The sequence below is a fragment of the Elephas maximus genome, chromosome 10 (assembly GCF_024166365.1).
Source record: "Elephas maximus indicus isolate mEleMax1 chromosome 10, mEleMax1 primary haplotype, whole genome shotgun sequence".
In the NCBI taxonomy this organism is placed as follows: Eukaryota; Metazoa; Chordata; class Mammalia; order Proboscidea; family Elephantidae; genus Elephas; species Elephas maximus.
In genome coordinates, this window is record NC_064828.1 from 87,670,621 (window position 1) to 87,685,490 (window position 14,870).

At 55.5% G+C, this 14,870-nt stretch overlaps 1 protein-coding gene across 4 annotated transcripts; it reads right to left on the reverse strand.

Moving 5' to 3' along the window:
- Window positions 1-1,560: 1,560 nt before the first annotated feature.
- PGF (placental growth factor) lies at window positions 1,561-14,549 on the reverse strand. Of its 4 annotated transcripts, none has more exons than XM_049898835.1 (7): window positions 14,104-14,549; window positions 12,896-12,938; window positions 8,441-8,637; window positions 7,519-7,595; window positions 6,680-6,759; window positions 5,410-5,439; window positions 1,561-2,546 (listed from the first exon to the last, which is right to left on the reverse strand). In XM_049898835.1, exons 1-6 carry the CDS (start codon window positions 14,176-14,178, stop codon window positions 5,420-5,422), a joined length of 492 nt encoding a protein of 163 aa, XP_049754792.1. In that variant the 5' UTR covers window positions 14,179-14,549; the 3' UTR covers window positions 1,561-2,546; window positions 5,410-5,419. The 4 variants fall into 4 exon arrangements, with proteins under 4 accessions (XP_049754792.1, XP_049754791.1, XP_049754794.1 ...); XM_049898834.1 differs by lacking the exon at window positions 6,680-6,759 and adding an exon at window positions 5,249-5,311 and having other exon boundaries at window positions 1,564-2,546; XM_049898836.1 differs by lacking the exon at window positions 1,561-2,546 and adding an exon at window positions 5,246-5,311.
- Between the last annotated feature and the right edge of the window lie 321 nt (window positions 14,550-14,870).

Consider the following 14,870-nt stretch of genomic DNA (forward strand, 5'->3'; position numbering starts at 1 on the left):
GGGCTGCAGACATGGTCAAATAAGCCTGTCAGTTCCTTTCCTACTTGTTCCTGCCGGGAGGCCTCTGGCCATGAGTGCAGATTTTTGCTTCTGCCTTCAGGTGCTCCCCTGGTGTCTGTTTAGCCCTCTTCAGAGGTCTTTTCGGGGGTGGGGTGGGGGCTCATGGAAGCTGACTTCCATCTAGCTGACCCTGTGGAGCTGAGTCTTGGAGATGTTATAGAGGCTGGACTGGGGTCCCCGGGACTGAGCCAGAGGCCTGGCCAAGGGATGAGGTTGCTCTTCTCAGCTCTCAGTTGGTCAAAGGCTGCAGCTCCCAGCTCACAACAGCTGTGGCCAAAGAGGGGAGAAGCAAGAGTGAAAGTGCATTTCTTCTGCGAAGTGAATGTCCCCCGGGGCTGACCACACCCCCTCTGTGATCACCAGCCAGAAGCACATTCTGACCAGAGCATCCTCCAGGAGACCCCAGGCCTCAGTGAACAGGTCACCAAGGGCAGCTGCCTCAGCAAGGCCACCCCACCCCACTGGACTATTCGTGTCTTCCCTCCAAAGCCCAAGGCTGACCCCTGTTCCCCTGGGTGCCTGCTGGTTTGTCTGAGCAGCTCAAATGAGGAAGCAGGGCAGAGGAGAGGGTGGGAACCCCTTCCTCACCGACACACGCATCATAAAAAGGCACGTGTACACACCTTGCAGGCAGTCTGATGGTAAATGATTTAGACTAAAAACAAAAAAAAATCAGAGTATTTTTTGTTGCTGTTCTATGCCAAGGCATTAAGGAGGAAGAGAGAGGAAGATGGAAGGTAAAAGGGAAGAACAAACTGAGCAGCATCTGAGGCTCCACGCCTCTAGCAACCTGAACAAGCTGAGGATATTGCAATTCAGTCCTTTGGGGCTCAGGCCAGGACATCCTCCCTAAAGGGCCTGGGAGCCTCACTTGCTCTGGGTCTGGAGAGCTGGGCACTGGGCTGGGTGTGGGGCAGCCCTGGGGGAAGGGGAAAGGGACTGTGTGCTTGAATTTGATGGTGTTCCAGGTGACTGGGACCAGGCCTCTCCCCAACTTTGGAGACAAGACTACCTCTTGGGAGCTCCTTGTTGGGGGAGGAGCGGAGCCCAGGGTTTTGACTAAAGCAGCTAGGAAGAAAACACCACAGAATGCCACAGGAGCAGGCCTGAGCTACCCTGAGGCCACTCCAGGGCCACTGAGACTTGAGCCTGGGCCCCTTTTGAATTTCAGCATGCCAAAATCAAAGGGGTATCTAGCTAAGCCTCATGTTAGAGATGAAACATTGAGGCAGAGAGAAATCCAATGTCACTTGGTGAGTTAGGGACAAAGCCCAGGCCTCTGCCTTCCAGTTCAGGGTTCTTTTGGCTCTCTCAGGTCTCAGGAAAGCCATTTCACCTTTCTGGGCCTCAGTTTCCTCAGTTGTCAAAGGGAGGGAGGGAGAGAGGAGAAAACTAACGTATTGCCATACACTGTGATGTACTTTCTCACAACCTGATGAGGTTGGTGCTATTTCTGGTCACATTTTTCAAATGAGGAAACTGAGGCTCAGACAACTCGTGCTTTTTTTCCATTTTCCCCATGATGTCTTTGTCCTGCTTCCATTTTCCACTACTGCCCACCGCCTCAGCAGACACACTCCCCTGGTAAGCTGTTTCCAGACTAGAATACTTTATTCAAGAGAACCTGGCTTGGCAGTCAGACGGCTCTGCAGGGGCAGCTTGTGTGGGGTCCTCAGGGAACCTGCTCCCCTTGCCACATGCCATTGGGCTAGAACACATGAGGCCCTCCCCTCAGTGACCCCATCCCCATTGGCTGGGCCACTCCTTGTCCAGCCCAGGGCCCACTCTTTGCCTGTGTCCCTGTGAGGGGCAGCTTGGTGGTGCCTTGGCCAGAAAGAACAAAGTCCCAGCACAAGCAGTGACAAATGCAAGAAGAGACCATAAGGGGATAAGGAGCAGCAGGGGACCCCAGGCAACCACTGTTCTCTCAGAGCTGAATGTTCTGGCCTCCAGGGTGAAGAGCTGCTGTCAGGAAGGGGAGGAAGCAGCCAGACCACCTCCAGCCTTCCCACCTTCCCACCCAGCCAGGGCCATGCAGCCTCAGAGCAGGCTCCTCCACCCGCACATGACCAGGAGGTCCCAAAGCAAGGGCTGCTTGTCCATGCAGAGTCCGAGGCCCAGGAACAGGCAGTGAGTCCCTCCTCAGGCCCCCTGGAGATCTCCAGGGCCTCTGGAGCCTGGTTGCCCCTCACAAGACCACACGTCTTGCTTCTTCTCAAGCTGAAGCATCCACAGGTCCATAGCCATCTTCTTTCTTTCTTTCTCTCACGTTCTGTGTAAGGCACTGAATTCCTGAGGGTCCTGTCCGTCCCTGTCCCTCGTCTTGGAAGGAGCGAGTCATTCAGCAGGGATACAATTGGCTAATAAATAGGGGGCAGGTGCCAGCAGGTAGGTAACTGAGTGTGACGGTAATAAATACACGAGCCGGGAGTGGGGTCTCTCTCCTCCGACGGGCTGGTTACCTCCGGGGGACAGCATTGCCACACCTGCCAGAGACCAAACACAGACGGGGGGTATCAGCACATGGTGGAGGCTGGGGTCCCCTCCTATGGGAGAGGGGACAGACCCACAGGGAAAGCTTGGACAGGGAGCGTGGAGAAGATGCAGCACTCCTGGGTCCCTGCTTGCATGGAGGCAACAAGAAGCTAGGTAGGAGCTACCCTTTGCCAAGCACTTACCCAGGTGCCTAGCCCTGTACTGAGCACTGTCTCGTTTACCTTTAACAACAGCCACGAGGAAGACACTGTTGTTATCCTCCTCTCACAGATAAGGAAGCTGAGGCTCAGAGAGGTTAAGAAACTTGCCCAAGGTCACATAGCTTCTCAGTGGCAGAGTGAAGATTTGAACCCAAATCTGACTTTGTGCTATGATGCCTCTGGCTACCCTAGGACAGAAGTCTTCAATCGGGGATACATGTGCCCCTGGACATACATGAAGATTGTCCAGTGGGTACCTGGGTCCTGATAGTTTTAAAGAAATCCATTTGCAGCCTCTGTACCTACTCTGTCTTAAAACTCTCTGCATCAGAAAGTGCCTGGGGTCATCTTCCTCACGATCTCCTTCCCTGTGCCCTTCTCCTTTTAGAAAGAAAATAAGACATCTTCCCCATTTCAAATCCTGTTACAGCGCTTTGCCCCAAGGTAAAAATATTCAGAAACACAAAACGAAGGAACAATTTGAGCTATTGCTGGGTGTAGATGTTGAGAAAGGAAATATGGCCAATGACAGGGTAACTAAGACTTTTGCAAGTCGGGTGGTTTCCAAGTCTTTCAACAAAACTGAAGAACAACGTAACCGAATTGTCAGCTAACAGATCATTAAAGGAAACCCTGGTGGCGTAGTGGTTAAGTGCTACGGCTGCTAACCAAATGATCGGCAGTTCGAATCATTAAAAATAATTTTTACTGGCAGATCACTATGAGTTCTTTGGCAAGTAACTTGGAAGAAAACCAAGTAACTGAGTGATGTTGATAAAACAAAACTCCTTCCAGTCTCAATGTACTTATTTATGTGAACAAGGTTTCTCAAACTTTTCATCTATAAATAATGATAAACAGGAGTAAAATTAATGCTGAATTCTCTCTCAGTCTGGTGGGATGTCACGCTCACTAATGGGCACAGTAACTAATGGAAAAGAACCGTCTACGTCCACCTCATTGAGGTGCTTTCCCAGGAAGATTCTCCTCTCTGTTTAACATGTGTGCTGCTTGGATCAGTTGGTACTACTACTCATTATTCTGACAATTCATTCCAAAGACATTTTAACTCAGAGCTTTACGCTCACAGGAAATCTAAAATAATTCCAATGTATATACCATTTTTGTGGCAGAGGAATATGATAAGGCGATAACTAAAAGATTTTTAGCATTAAAAATATATTAAATGAGGCTGAAATTCTGTGGGTGAAGTGAAGTGGAAATACAAGTTCAAGGAAAAAAGAAGCAATGTGAATACCCAATTGCAACTATTAAAGAGGTGTTCATATATTTTGGGGGGTTGCTGCTGCTCACGTTTTAAAAACTGGATGATGGTGAGTATTAGATGAGGGTCACATATAGGTGCCGTAGGACATATCTGAAGAGTTATGTAATAGCTTTAGATTAAAATATTAATGTTCATAATAGACCAGTAATTATATCCTTTGCAATTGTTTATAATTATGATGAAAAGGTTTAAGGCCAACTTTAAAATGAGCAGGAGAGCATATAGTTTTTTGCAACTCTGTTAAGAGGTTCCTGAATAAAATGTTTGAAGACTGCTGTCCTGGGAAATAGGGCCATGGGACAAATTGCATCGAGGCTGCCCAGCCCAGGGTGGGCCTGCGCTGACTTCAGTGCCAGCACCTTCCTCGAATCACCACTTGGGCCCAGGGGAGAGAGTCCCCACCTTCACAGACGTATGTGTGGTGGTGTGTCTCAGTCTGTGCAGAGGCAGGGGCAGGACTTGGGTAGCTCCACTCCCACAGTATGAAATGACTTCCTGGAGTCTTAGAACTGGGAGAGACCTTTGCCCCTGAAGGTGAACTTGTAGTGTGATGGGCTTACGGTACAAGTGAAATATCTCTTCCTCTGTTTTTACTCTTTACCCTTACAGATTTGGATTGGGGTTTTCCTTCTCTAATCCTTCTCTCCCAGCCACACTCAGGCCTGCGACGCCAGCCTGCTGTCCCCAGGTGAAAAGCCAAGATGGGCAGGTAATATGGGGAGGGGAAGAGGAAGCAGCAAGGGGATCCTAAGAACCCCCTGGGACCCAGTGGGGGAATTGCACCTTCCCCCGGGGCTGCTTAGAAGTAACCTCAGATAAGTTTTCAGTTGCTAGAATTTTCTCAATAGAATGAATATAAGCACTGTAAGGGCAGAAATCTTATTTGTGTCGTTCACTGAAGTACCTGGCACCTAGTGAACATTTGGCAGGCTCCCGCCCCTCATTCTACACAGGGAGAAAAAACTGAGCTCAGAAAAGTGAAAAGATTTGCTCAAGGCCACGTGCAAGGAGAAGCAGGACAAGAGCCAAGGTCCCTGATGCTTCCTGGGCCCTAAAATCTCTAGGAGGTGCAGCTCCGTGTTCTGGCCCCAAGACTGCCCTGAGCCTTGCCTTTCCCCTCCCAGGTGACTGACCCCTGCCAGCAGGGCGGGGGCTCCCCTATGGCCCAGCCTCCTTGCCATCCCTGGGCTCCCCGCACACTCACAGGTGGCAGTCTGTGGGTCTCTGCTTCTCTCTCTTCCTCTTCCCCCTGCCCTTGGGTCTCCTCCTGCAATAAGCCAAAAGCGTCAGGACAAGGTGGCTGGGGGCCCCCATGCTAGGACAGGGGCTGGCAGGAATAGCCCCAGCCCCTGCCAGACCACTTACCTTTCTGGCTTCATCTTCTCCCGCAGGGGCCTGGGAAAACAGAGAGGGGCAGAGGAGAAGCAGAAAAGCAGTAAGTGGGGCTCCCTGTTGCCCCTGCACCTCCCCATAGACATCCTGTGTCCTGGCTCTAAAGTTAGCACTGGGGCCACTAGGGGGTGGCATGGAGCTAGAGAGGGAAGCGAGGCCAAGGGCCTCTAGGTTTTGGCTCCCTCTCTAGTTTCTGGGGACCCCACTCTAGTTTCCTGGGGCTCTTTCCACTCCCTTATACACTCCTCAGCTTCTTGACATGAAATCTGAGTCTGTTCTCCATTGTTCCACTAGGCCCATCTCTGTTCACTTCCTTTCCTTGCTCCTGCTCTGCCTTCCAGGTGCATACTGGGTGTTTCCTCAAGGATGGTAAATGACAGGCCTGGCCATGAACCAGGGGATGGTTGCCTTGCTGCCAGGTAAGACTGCCTGTCAGTGCACAGCCGCCCTGGGGAACGTGTGCCGAGAGTGCATGAGCGTGTGAGGGAAGGTGAGCACAGCCACGCAGTCACCAGGCATGTCCTGGATCTGCCTCCCAGAGCCATGGCTGTTGGCCCAGAAGACAGAAGAAAGATGTCTCTTGTTGCCTGGCCCATTGGAAGGGGACGGGCCTCAGTCTTCCCTGGGAATAGTGGATGGAGACACAGGGCAGCATGGTATGAGTTGGTTTCAGAGACGGTGAACACTGTGCCAGGCTGGCTGTCTCTCTGGGGAGCCAGAGCAGAGTACCAGGGCCCCTTGGGGCTGTCCTGGTTGTGTCTCTGCCATCCTGGGCAAGTCAGGGCACTCTCGGAGCCTCAGTCTCTTTCTCTGCCTGCCCCAACAGAGTGGCTACGAGGGCAAAGGTGATGTAGAAGGTTAAAAATTACCATCCAGCATTGGTTGGGAGGGTTCATTACTGAACTACTGTTACATGGCTAAGCCCTGACTGGAAGGGGCAGGAGGAAAGGAATTGAGGCAGAGTTCCTAACAGTGGCACAGTGAAGAGGGCCTGCAGCTGGCTGAGGGCCAAAAGGGGCTGCCAGAGTCCTGAACATTAGGCAGGGCCAAGCCCAAGACAGTCCTGGGGCTCTTGGAGAATGTGGTAGTGGCCATGAGAAGTAGTGTGAAAAAGGGCAGGCTTAGGGGTCAGATGGGCCGGGGTTCGAACCCTCCTGTCACACTTAGTAGCTGTGGAAAATCATATAACTCTACCAAGCCTCGCTTTCCTCACTTATAAAACTGGGAGGACGATAGTACCTACCTCCTAAGATTGTTACGAGAGCAGGGACCTTGTCTATCTTGCTCACCGCTGTATCCCAAGTGTCTGGCGTACAGCAGGTGCTCAATAAACATTTGGTGAATAAATGAGAAGGCACATTAAAGTGGTGGGGCTAGGCACAAATGTTAGTTCCCCCTCTTCCTGGCCAAGATAAGGCTAGGGCTCTCCAGTCTGGTGCCTCTGTTAACAGCCCAGTGGCACCAGGAGCAGCGTCTCAGCTCATTTCTCTCTTCCCTGAACCTGGTTGGCAGTGCCAGGTCTGCTGTTCCTGGTAGCTAAGGTTCAAAGTGCCCCTGGGCACAGGTAGCAAGGCTGGTGCTGGTCAGAGTTTCTGTGGGGTAGGGTCCCCGACTTCAAAGAAACCACAATGCCTCCTTTCTTCCACCCCTTTCCTCCCACCAGGCCTAGTCCTTCTTTCTGCTCCTCAGCCCAGTCTCACTACTCCCGCAGGCACACAGCCTGGTCCAGAAGGAAGTCCGGACTTGCAATGTCTTTGCCTCCTGGTGCCTCTTTCAGCAGCCTATGGCAACTGCCTTCCATCTCAGGTGGGGGAGGAAGGACGTGCCCCCAGACCCTTCTTCCCCTGTGGTGTCTCAGCAGCTGTATTCCAGTGGGAGCACCTCCCCAGGCAAAACCGGCTGGGGTCAAGGATGAAATGAAAGGCAGCTACCACCGAATGCCTCGGAGTGGGTGCCTGATTTCCCTCAGCCAGGAAGGAAGTACGGCCTACCGCAGGGATGGGCAGCCAGGCGTCTGCCCACCTTCCTTGAGGCTTCCAGGTGTGTGGGGGCCTGCCCCTGCTCCCAACGGCTAGGACCTACCTGCACTCGCAGCGCACGTGCTGAGAGAACGTTAGCTCCACATAGGAGGGCGGGTCCCCAGAGCGGATCTTTAGGAGCTGCGGGGAGAGAAAATGGATGCCTGGATTTGGGGGTGGCCCGTGGGCTTCCAGCAGCCCACTCTCCCCCTCTCTCCTGCTGGATGGTTCCAAGCAAGTGAAACAACATCTCTAAGCCTCAACATCCTCGACTGTAAAATGAGGATAGCACCTGCCTCAAAGGACTGAGTGAGGCAACTTTCATAAAGTGCAGGGCACAGTGCTGGGCAGCTCTCAAAAGATGAATAACAAACCTGTGTGTGTGTGTAAAGCTCCAGAAATGAGCTTGCTTGAAAAGGTTCCAGGACCTCCCAGTATAAACCAGGAAGGAAAAAACCAAGCCAGTCGCCATGGATTCGGTTCTGACTCACGACGACCCCATGTTTCTCGGAGGGGAACTACATTCCACAGGTTTTGAGTGGCTGGCTGTTTGGAAGCAGATCACTGGGGCTTTCTTCTGAGACAGCTCTGGGTGGATTCGAACCACCAACCTTTTGGTTAGCAGCCTAATGCTTAACTATTTGCACCACCCAGGGACTATTCGGTATAAACAAGGCCTTCTTTAATATGAGCAGATTTCTTTTTCAGCTTCCACTTGAGCATTTTTAAACCTGCTGGGCCTTGGGATAGGCTAAACTTGAACAGGACTCACCAGGGTGTTGGCGAGTGGCTTAGAGCCGGGACAGGGCTCAGGAGGAGGGCACGGTGCAGGGTTGGTGAGAACACTGGCCTGGGAGGCAGGTTCCAGTCCTGCGACCTGGGTCTGGCCTCTTCCCTCTGGGTCCCCTGGAGGGGCCGGGCTCTGTGGCCCTCTGAGCAGGGTGTGGGCGACGGGGCGCGGGGAGGCGTGTGCAGCCCCTCCGTACCTGCATGGTGACGTTGACCGTCTCCACGGGCACACAGTGCAGGTTCTCGTCACCACAGCAGCCGGTGCAGCGCAGCAGGGAGACACAGGATGGGCTGAACATGTGCTCCACCTCGCTGGGGTACTCAGACACGATGTCCACCAGCTTCTCCAGGGCCCTGCAGTAGCTGCGGCCCCACACCTCCTGGAAGGGCACCACTGCACAGAGGCACAGAAGGCTGGATCAGGCCAGGGTAGACCCTGTCCCCAAGCCACAGACTTGGCTCCAAGTCCCCCTCCCCCAGGAAGCTTCCAGCCAGCCCTCTGAGCTTCCCCTGCTCTGAGGTCATGATGTGACCCCTCTGAGGATGACGGTTGGGCCCTTAGCTCATGTGCTGGATGGAAATCCCAGTAGAACGGAATGACTTAGTGTACCAAGCTCTCTGCTCTAGTCTCATCTCAGGTACCACAGCCTGCCTCAATGCTCCTGGGGCTCCAAGGAGTGTGCCCCTGGCAGCTCCCAAGCCCTTCTGGATCTTTCTCAGGCCTGACCTGGTGCCTCCTCCGTCTTAGGGAACTTGCAGAAACCAGTCAGTTCTGGGTTCCCCAAGGAGGACTGGCCTTCCCCTTAGTCGTCTTCTCAAAAACCTTCTCTGGCTCCCCTATTTTCTGCTCTACTAAATGCCAAGTCCTCTGCCTGGCAACACAACCTCATTCAAGCAGTGTGCCCCACTCTGACTCCCCATTTTCATCCAACCAGCCCTCACGCTGAGCTGGGGCAGTACCACTGGAATTCCCACCTTTGGGCTCGTGCTCTTCGTGGTCCATTTCTATCCAAATTCTACCCCTTGTTTCTCCAGGCCCATCTCCCACCTCCTTTGTGAAGGCTTCTCCAACATTCTGGCATGAACAGATGTTCCTCCCTTGAACGTAACATGGTCCCAAGAGCTTGCCTTATCTCAGTCATTGGTAGCTCTTATCTCCTTTACAACCAAATCGAGCCTCTGTGTGGACAGGGACAGAGGCGTCCAGTAAACACAGGCTAAGTAATTACTGACTGATCAGAGGAGAGTTCACTGAGAATTAGCAGGAACACCCCCAGCCCCCACAATGCCCTGGTGGTTGTGAACGGGATCTTTTGTGGGCTGATCTGGAATCTTTCAAAAGCCCCTGCTCCTTCAGGGGAAGGCCTGGGGCCAGGTCCCAAACAGGCACAAAGGAAGTGAGTGGCCAGAGCCAGGAGACCTGGCTTCTAGCCCAGGCCCTACACTGGCTGTGTGACCTTGGGGAGGTCACTAAACCTTTCTGGGCATATCCGTTTCCTCGCCTGGAGAAAGAGAAGAAGCTTGGGAACAGATGGTTGCTAAGATCTCTCCAGCTATGGCAGGCAGACTGCAACTCAGCCCAGCCTTGAGATCATGGGTAGAGAAACCTGTCCTGCCCTGGGTCATCCTGCCCACACCTGACGGTCATCCCCAGCTGTTGGGTAAGGACAGGGGAACCAGGTCACCTAGAGACCCTGCAATCTCTGCCATAGAGTAATGGCCTCTCCTAGCAGCCCCTCACTTCTGCATGGCCCTTCCTAGGAAGCAGAAAGGGCCAAAGTCCATTCTACTGAGCCTATGAGGATGTGAGACCCAGGCTAATCTCAGAGGAAAAATAAGCCTCAGCTCTAGCAGAGGCCCTTGGGAAAGGCTGCAAGCCGGTGGAAAATACCCAGGAGGCAGTACGTCCACATGGAGCTGGCCAAGGCAGCTAGAGGCAATAAACCGTGCTTATCTGGGTGTCTGCTGCTCCATTCTGCCTTGCTCTGCTTAGGGGACACTAGGGCTGGGCTGGGGCTGGGAAGGGGCCCCAGAGGCCTCCCCTGACTCCACCTCTCCAGGTCCCTGGGACACCGCCCCTGCACCCAAGTGGGAAACAAGGCCTCTCTCTCCAAAGGCAGCCCTGAAGCCAGGGGAAGCCTGCTTTTGCAATACGGCACCCTCCTATAGTCAACTCCACAAGCTATGTGTTTAGTCTAAAATCTTCATGAGCACTGATGAGACTCTGGGCGTTTAATCTCCTTCTTGGAAAACATAAATAACAGCGGAGGAATAGCCAGCCGCCAAAGAGCCACAGAAGGCCGGGTCCCTGCCCTGGGACCAGCCTTCAGGGAGGGGGACAGCGGCAAAGAAGGGGCACCCCAGCCCCTATCATCACATAAACAGACGCCCACCCAGCTGGGCTGCCGGGGCCACAGCCAGGTTATGCAGAGCCGGCTCAGCCTTGGCAACAGAAGAAGGAATTTTCTTTTCTCACACCCACCCCCGGCCATGCAGACTGTCAGCAGGACCCAGGCTCCAGGGCCCTGAAGTCCTGAGACCCAGCACTTCCCGGGCAGCCTGTGTTGGGGACGGCCGAGAGGGAGGTGGGCTGGGGCTGGTTTACCTGGCAGCCACCAGGAAAGAGGGCAATCTAACCCCTGAGGCCCTGTTGGGTATGTGGGAGAAAGAGAGGGGGCTGGGCGAGGGGCCGGCTGAGGGAGCTAGCCGGTGACCGCTCCAGATGTGGGCTGAGCCCCGCAGGAAGACTCTGCTCAGCTGCTCCTGAGAGTACTTCCTCTGGCCCCAGACCTGCTCCAGAGACAGGGGTGGGGCGAGGGGAGTGGGAGGCTGTGGCCCAGTCAGGAGCCTTGCCACCTCTGGGGCCACAAGTGGGCTCTCAGCTCTCTCACCAGCCCTGTGGTTGAGCCTCCCATCTGGCCCCAGCTGTCTACCACCCGGGAGAGAGAAGCCCAAGAAGTTTAATCCTGAGAGCAAGTTCCTGAGGAAGCCAATAGGGAGAGGCCACAGGGCTGGACAGAGCTGCTGGCCACTGGCCCGAGCCTGGCAGGTGTCCTCCCCACAGTCACTGGTAGCGGGGCACACAGCCAGCCTGCCACGAGGGACACCCTGAACCATCAGGAGCCTGGTGATGCGCACTGGGCTCTGCCACAGACACAAGGAGGGGGAAGTGTCGGAGACTTCAGGCCTCTCTGAGTCTCAGGTTCTTCATCTATAAAATGAAATGTGGAGATAGATGCCAATGCCTTCCTACTTCACAGACTTGTGGTCAGAACAGAATTAAAAAATAATAAAAATCACTGCCTGTGGCTGGAAAGCCTTCCCCCTCGATACGGACCCTGCGCTGTTAGCAGGAGGGGGTGGCATTTTCAGATTTTGATAACGGGGGTGGGGGGTAAGGGGAGGAAGCTCATTGTACTTCTCTTGGCCACAATACAGGCTCTCTGGTTGAGCAGGATGACAGGTGAGGTGACCTAACCTAACAAATCTACATTTCCATGCTTCCTCACTCCAATCCCTGGAGTCCTCCAAGGAGTCACCAAATCCTATAATCTTAGGAAAAGAAGGAATCTTAGGTATCATGGACTCTAATGCTCCCATTTTACAGATGAGGAAACTGAGGCTTAGACTTCTCTGTTAACTATTGCCTGAACTATACTGAAAGCATCAAAAGGGGCATGGGGTGGAGGTGGGGGTGGGTCCCTCTCCAAATTCCTGAGAGCATAATGTTGTGCCAGTCACAACAGGCATACCAGGGTGGAGGTGGGTCAGTGAAGTTAACGGCAGCTGCCTCCCCTTCTCCTCAGGGGGCCAAGGGGCTGAAGGAGAACGGGCAGGCCCAGGAAATGCTGGCTGCGAGGCAGGCTGTTGAGCAGGTGGGCGGGCTGACAGGCCTGCAGAGGGTGTTCCCAGCTCCTAGACAGCTATCACGCGTGTGCGTGTGCACGTCCCTACACGCCCCCTCTCCCACAGCGCCATGGGAAGCCTCGGCAGTGGTGTGTGGCTACTCTGCACGTCTCAGGGAGTTAGGGAGGGTGGAGTGAGGCTGGGGGTCTGGTACAGGCCTCCTGCCTTCTGCACGTATATCTCTTTGGCAAACATCTCGTTGCTGCCCTTTGAAGATTCCCTCTTGATGCAACCCTGAGCAGGGAGTGGAAGGGCCAGGGAGGGCGAGACTCACTCATGTTCTGTTTGTAATCAATGAAAGCCTGGTCAGATGCCTGCAGAGCTCTGTCAGGGCTGGGCTTCTGGAAAGGTCCCCTCATCCTTCCCGGACCCTCTTGACTGCTTGCCCACTGAGTCCAGCTCCCAGACCCCCAGTCTCGCCCCTGACCAACTCTTTGGGACCCTCTCTGCCTCCTCACATCATGCTGGGGAAGCGGCTATGAGCCAGGCAGTCCAACCCCAGCCCTGGCCTGAAATAGACCTACTCTAGCCCTCTGGGTCACAGTAAGGTGGTCTCTCGGGTCCTTCCAACTTCGTCAACCAGGATGTCTAGCTGGTAGACTCTCCTCAACTTATTATGAGCCTGTGCCCACCCTTCATGCCAGTCCCTGCCCATCCTCAGCCTTGGCTTGGGAGGAAAGAGGAGAGGGGCTCGAAAGAGGAGAGGGGCTCGGTGAGTAGGTGTGCTCCCAGCCCAGCCAGCTTACCTTCCACCTCTGACGAGCTGTTCCCAGCAGACAAGGCCCACTGCTGTGAACAGAAAGGTGCAGGGATGAAGAGGGGCTACCTTGGGGCTCTGCAAGCCATGGCCCCTCTGAGCCCCTTTCCCACTGGCTCCACACATTTTCTGTGCCCTGTCTTGGGTCTGCCTCTTTCCAGGTGCAACTAAAAACCCACTGGACCCTTGGTGAGTCCTGCCCATCTGTGGCCTCAGTTTCCTCATTTGGAAAAGGGCAGGAGGCTTTTGCCTGCTGTAGCCCAGAGATTTTGCAATCCTGCGGGGGTCTCCCTTCGGTCCAGTCTCTGCTGGGTCCTGTACAGCCTGCCTTGGCCTGGTGCCAGAGCCCAGGGGGAAATGATCAGCTGGTGGGAGCCGAGGGGCTGGAGCGGTGGCGCCTCGGGCTGGTGCAGCTGGTAACGTTACACCTCTGGCCAGCCCTGCACCCAGCAGGCGGTGGCGGGGCTCCCCAGCCTCTGGGGGGCTGCCCAGCCCACCCCACTCAGGGGCCGGGGCTGGGGACTCCCGGGGCAGCGGAACAGTGCAGTGGGAAGGAAGCTCATTGGCTTTGTCAGGATTTCACTGCCCAAGCTGGCTCGCGGCCAGACTCACCCAGTTCCTGGGAAAAGGGCCCTGCTCACTTCCCAGGCCCCACACTCAGGACCTCCAGCCACCCACCCAGGAGAGAGGACACACTAAGACCCCTTGTCTTGTCTCCAGCCCACCCGGGAGCCCCCAGCTCAGCCCTATACCCTGATGGGGGCAGGGCCCAGCTTCCCTACTGCCGGTATCTTCAGCCGGCTTCCCCCCAACCAGGCCAGGTCAGAGGTCCTGGGGGCGCCTGCCTGGTCACAAGGCCTCGACCCTGATCACAAGGCCAGGGACCCACCTGGGATTAGTGGAGAGATGCTTTTAGCAAAGACACCAGGGCCTCAGGGGACAAACAGGAAACCTCTCTCCCTTCTCTGTAGCTTCCCCATCCCTGCCAAGACAGCCTCCAGGGGCTGGAGCGAGGGGCTGCCTAGCCTGAGATGTCCTCCCAGGGGATGCAGGTCCAACCTGGTTCCTGGGAAGAGCTGGGAACATCCTTGGTGGTGCTGCTCCCTAGGGGGTCTGTCATTGCAAGAGCCCCTGCTTAGAGTGCTTGCTGGGTGTGGGCAGCTCAGGGCAGCCAGACTTGGGGTGGGGTGTTCTTACCTGAGGGGGCACGGCGGGCAGCGCCAGCCCAGCCAGAAGCTGCAGGAAGCAGGTGAACAGCCTCATGGCAGGCATCTTCTCAGACGTCCCAGGTCAGGGGGCTCCGAAATAAAACCACCATGCTCGTCCCCTGGGTAGCCCCTGGCACAAGAGGATAAGAGCCCAGTGGGGGCACTCACTGCTTCCCCAAGGCCCCCGCCGGGGGCCCGAGCATCCTCTGAAAGCCCTGGGAGTCAGGAGCCCGCAGGTAAGGCTGCCCTGCGGCACCTGATGGGGAGTGGCCGGCAGGGCGAGGCGGTGTGGGACAGACGGGTCCCTGAGGGAGGTCTGTTGGGCGCCCAGCGAAACCCCAGGTCCTCTCGCGGTTGGGCAGGAGACTGAAGATGCAGTTTCCTCCTCAGTCAGCGGCAACCTTCTGGGACTGAGGCTTGTCCGCGACTGGGTTTCGGGGCTGAGAATCCGGGCGGGGCTCCAGGCCCGCCCCGCCCACTAGGGGAGGCTCCAGGAGGGCAAGGCGGGGCTCCCGACCCGCAAGCCCAGACCCCGCAGCCCGTGGACGATCCCAGCGCCCCGCGGGAGCCCAGCCCGCAGCCTCCCTCTGGGCACCGGCTGGCCCAGGCAGCATCAGTGCCAGCCATCGGAGAGGGCCATCCTCTCGGGCTCTCCCGGGTCGGCCACCCTGGGTCGGGCGTCCAGGTGCGGAGCCGAAGTGTCTGGCAACAGGCTCTTGACTTTAGCTGCATCTGCGAGGAACTGGGCCCCCCCAC

What these genes read in the sequence shown, in the direction of transcription:
- PGF (XM_049898834.1), bottom strand. Translation starts at nt 14,178, where the DNA reads ATGCCTGCCATGAGGCTGTTCACCTGCTTCCTGCAGCTTCTGGCTGGG. An exon ending in CAGCTCGTCAGAGGTGGAAG is followed by an intron (nt 8,638 to 12,895) that starts GTAAGCTGGCTG and finishes GCCTCTGTGCAG; the next exon opens with TGGTGCCCTTCCAGGAGGTG. An exon ending in GAGAAGATGAAGCCAGAAAG is followed by an intron (nt 5,312 to 5,409) that starts GTAAGTGGTCTG and finishes GGCTTATTGCAG; the next exon opens with GAGGAGACCCAAGGGCAGGG.